Source organism: Nicotiana attenuata, unplaced genomic scaffold (genome assembly GCF_001879085.1).
Source record: "Nicotiana attenuata strain UT unplaced genomic scaffold, NIATTr2, whole genome shotgun sequence".
Lineage (NCBI taxonomy): Eukaryota > Viridiplantae > Streptophyta > Magnoliopsida > Solanales > Solanaceae > Nicotiana > Nicotiana attenuata.
In genome coordinates, this window is record NW_017672252.1 from 176,349 (window position 1) to 180,298 (window position 3,950).

At 32.7% G+C, this 3,950-nt stretch overlaps 1 protein-coding gene across 1 annotated transcript in view; it reads left to right on the forward strand.

The window, feature by feature from the left end:
- The first annotated feature begins 2,056 nt into the window (after positions 1-2,056).
- Positions 2,057-3,950, forward strand: part of LOC109212468 (2-isopropylmalate synthase A-like) — an 8,041-nt gene continuing 6,147 nt past the window's right edge. Inside the window, exons 1-2 of the mRNA XM_019376114.1 lie at positions 2,057-2,496; positions 2,890-3,151. Coding sequence (XP_019231659.1) covers positions 2,103-2,496; positions 2,890-3,151 — 656 coding nt within the window. The 5' untranslated portion in view covers positions 2,057-2,102. The remainder of the gene's footprint in view (positions 2,497-2,889; positions 3,152-3,950) is intronic.

Sequence of the window (3,950 nt, forward strand, 5' to 3'; positions counted from 1 at the left end):
ATGTTGTTATGCGACCGCATATGCCATCACAAATCATGTTTGAGAACGCTTTCTTCTACTGGGAATATGCGAGCATTATGCGGACTCGTAAAAGTGTTATGCGACCGCATAATGGACCGCATATTCTTCTCTTCAATTGGCCAAAATGTCTGCTTCAGTTTGCGATCTACATCTGACTTATGCGGTCGCATACTTGTAGCATTTCCATCCTTTTGTGACTTTCTGACTTCTTTCCATGTTTTGGGTCTTCAAGCTCATGCACTACAAAACAACCAAACTTGATAAGAATTAACTAAAAATACATTAAAAGACGAGTTAAAATCTAAGTAATTGGTATCAAATGTGCCAAAATTCTACGGCACATCACACACCACATTTGTTAGGTTTTGAGATTTTTAAATTATTGTTTCAGTTATTTTCACATATTTGTTAGGCTTAACTAGTATTATAGAGTAGGTGCCGTCTTGACATCCTACGAAGGGAAACTAGAGGCGTGACGGAAGTAAAATATCATATTAAGGCCAAAGAAACTGATCACAACTGGTCCCTATTGGTTCCTCGAGAACATTTTACCAACATCAAAACAAGAAGTAACATATCATATCAAGGCCAAAAGAACTGATCACAACTGGTTCCTCGATACTATTCGACAAATCATCAAAACACAAAATACCATAATTTATGAGTTATCCGATCAAATCGGAACAGTGCCTCGTGAGCCAAAAAGCATCAAACTTCGGCGCGTTAAGTATGAGGTAGATTAAGTCAAAATATTTTCTAGAAATTTTTAAAAACAATTATGCGATCAAACCGAACAATGCCGTAATTTCAAGCATAAAAGGATCAAATTCAACTTCCACGCGTTAAGTATGAGGTAGGATAAGTCGTAAAGGAATGTACTTTTACGTTGAATTGGGTTTTAGCGAAACTAATTAAATATAAAAATGGTTGACGGTCATTTTCTTTAAATGAAGTAAAAAATTTGTCATCTGTGCTTCAGTGACTGGCACTTTTTTCCCATTACTTTTAACAGTAAATGGTCCATGTTCTATACTAGAACATTAAGATCATTTATATATGTAAAAAATTTGGAACATTTAATAAATCTGCGCCGTACTATTTGGTAGTTTATTCGCCAACAAAACCCCAGTCTCACCCACCTTCTTGGTGTTATCACCACAATTACACCCATTAATTCAATCGTCTTTTTTCTTGACCTTCTGCCAAAAAAAGATGGCCACTAGCACCTTCACATTTATGTGTAACAATGAATGTTACATTATTCACTTTATTCAAAAGGAATTTTTATTGATTATAGACGTGCAAAAAGGTGGTACTATTTAAGTTTGGCATACCAAACTTTTGGATATGAGGATGTTACGTTATTCATTTGCCCACAAGTTCAATACAATCGAAGAAAGAATTAATCTAAATAGTTGCTTATTCAATTGTTTAACCAAAAAATAATTATAGGAAAAATAAACCGTGAATCATGTCAGTTATTTTGTGTAAAGATTTTCTAATTGAATAGAGAAATGATTTACAAAAAATTATTGACGCCTGAGAGGAACATATTTTTTCAGCTTCTATTTGAGTTTCACTAAAATGAAAGATCAAAATGACTGAACAAGTATTTTATGTGACTAAGTTTGAATAAATGCGGTGTTTAAGAAAGAAAGAAAATACTTTGAAAACTTGTAATCTAAAACAAGTCATAAATATTTATGTAATTATAAATTATCTTATTACGGATAAATGAAAAGTTTAACAAACAATTTCCAAAATTAGAAAATTATCATTCTATTTGGAAGACCAAAAATAAAAATGTAACCACATAAAATGGAATAGAGGAAGTATTACTTAAACAGTAAATGGTCCATGCTCTATTTTAGCGAAGGATGAAAGTTTACTTTTACGGAAGTTTTAGTTATGTACCTTTATAATCCAGGTTTAGCTTAGGACAGAAAATTTCTTTTTTAGGAAATATTCATTATCTATATATATATGTATTACTATTTTGGTCATTTTATCGGCATTACAACCCCAATCTCAACACACCCTCTTTTCTTGTTGGCCTTTTCTGCAACAAAGAAAGGGAAAAAATGGCTTCTATCTATGCAAATCCTACAACTTCTGTAAACACTTCCCTTTCATCACTTTCTAGAAACATTTTTCTCCATAGTGTCTTTAAGTTTATGTCTTCAATTAGAAAGCGTTGTCATTGTCCATATACAAACACAACTGTCCGCTGCACAAATGTTCGCCGGCCGCGGCCAAATTACAGGCCAGGAAGATTCTCTGACCCTAACTATGTTGGTATTTACGATACAACCCTTCGCGACGGAGAGCAGGCCCCTGGTGCCACTATGACTATAAAAGAAAAACTGGACATTGCACGTCAGCTGGCTAAGCTTGGTGTTGACGTTATTGAGGCTGGTTTTCCAGCTGCCTCTGACGCTGATTTTGAGCTTGTGAAGTTGGTGGCACAGGAAGTTGGTAATTTTTATTTGTGTGACCATATATATGTTTCAATACATGTGCCAACATTACTAGTATTTGGGATCTTAGAGAGATTCTTTGATGAGTTTGAATTATTATTATGACTTACTAGTACTTGTATATCATGAATTTATATGTCCAAAAACTTAAAGAACTTTTGTCCGAATTCAAATTAAAAATAGAGTATTTTGAAACTCTTACTCCGAACCTAACCTCATAAGGTGGAAGGGAGGGAGTATCTAAAAGTTAGAAACATTGCCGTAATATATTGTGTAGCGGTAAAATTTGAACCCAAGACCTTCTTCCTAAGTAATATGTTGAAGTCCGATCTCATCTAAAAGTTTAAGATATTAAAAAAAAAATATTTTTAATTATTAAATATCTCAACAGGTAACAATGTAGATGAACAGGGATATGTGCCGGTGATTTGTGGCTTTGCAAGGTCAACTAAGAAGGATATTGATAGAACTTGGGAGGCTTTGAAGTATGCAAAGAAACCGATGATTAGTACGTTTATTGCGACGAGTGACATACATATGAAATATAAGTTGAAGATGAGTAAAGAAGAAGTAGTGGAGAAAGCGCGGAGTATGGTCGCTTATGCAAAAACCCTCTGTGAGGATGTCCGGTTTAGCATTGAAGATGCTGCAAGGTTTGCATTTTTTATATTGATCCATTATTTATATAACTTTAACTCTTTTTAAAATTTCTTACGGTATTTGGTTATTACTGTTCCATTGCTTCTTTTTTCTCTCCTTGTGCCGAGAATCTTTCGGAAACAGCCTTTTTATCCTCCGGGGTAGGGGTAAGGTTTGCGTACACACTACCCTCCCGAGACCCCACACGTGGGATTATACTGGTTGTTGTTATTGTAAACTCTTTTTAGAATACTAGTTTCTCGTTGCACGTGTATTCCGAATTATGTAATACACAAGTTTATAAAATATTATTAAAATAATACTTTGGTAAATGATTATACATGAAAGATAACGTAAATTAATGTGAAAATAGCGTTAATCTATATATTACTTTAAAAGGAAGGAAAAAGCACTCACCTTAAGCAAAGTGGCAGCCTAGAAAAAAATCAGATGCTTAAGTAGTTAATAATTAGTTATTGGTTTTTATTTTTTAATTTAAATATCTATAAATAATAAAATAAATTATTTTATAAAAAAAATAAAATTAAATGAAAGTAGCATACAGAAATTTACATAAAGTAATATGCTAATAAAAGTTTCTATTAACAACACAAAAATACTAAATATTGGATAATATAATAAAGAAAAATACAGAACAAAAAGCTATTCAATGCCTATATAAGTCTCATTAATTTAATAGAGATTTTATTCATTAAATTTTAGATAATGTTATTGAGAAATAGGATATCTATATATTATTAAAAGGAGAGTAAGCCCTCTCCGTAAGCCAAGTGGTAGCCTAGACAAAAGCCA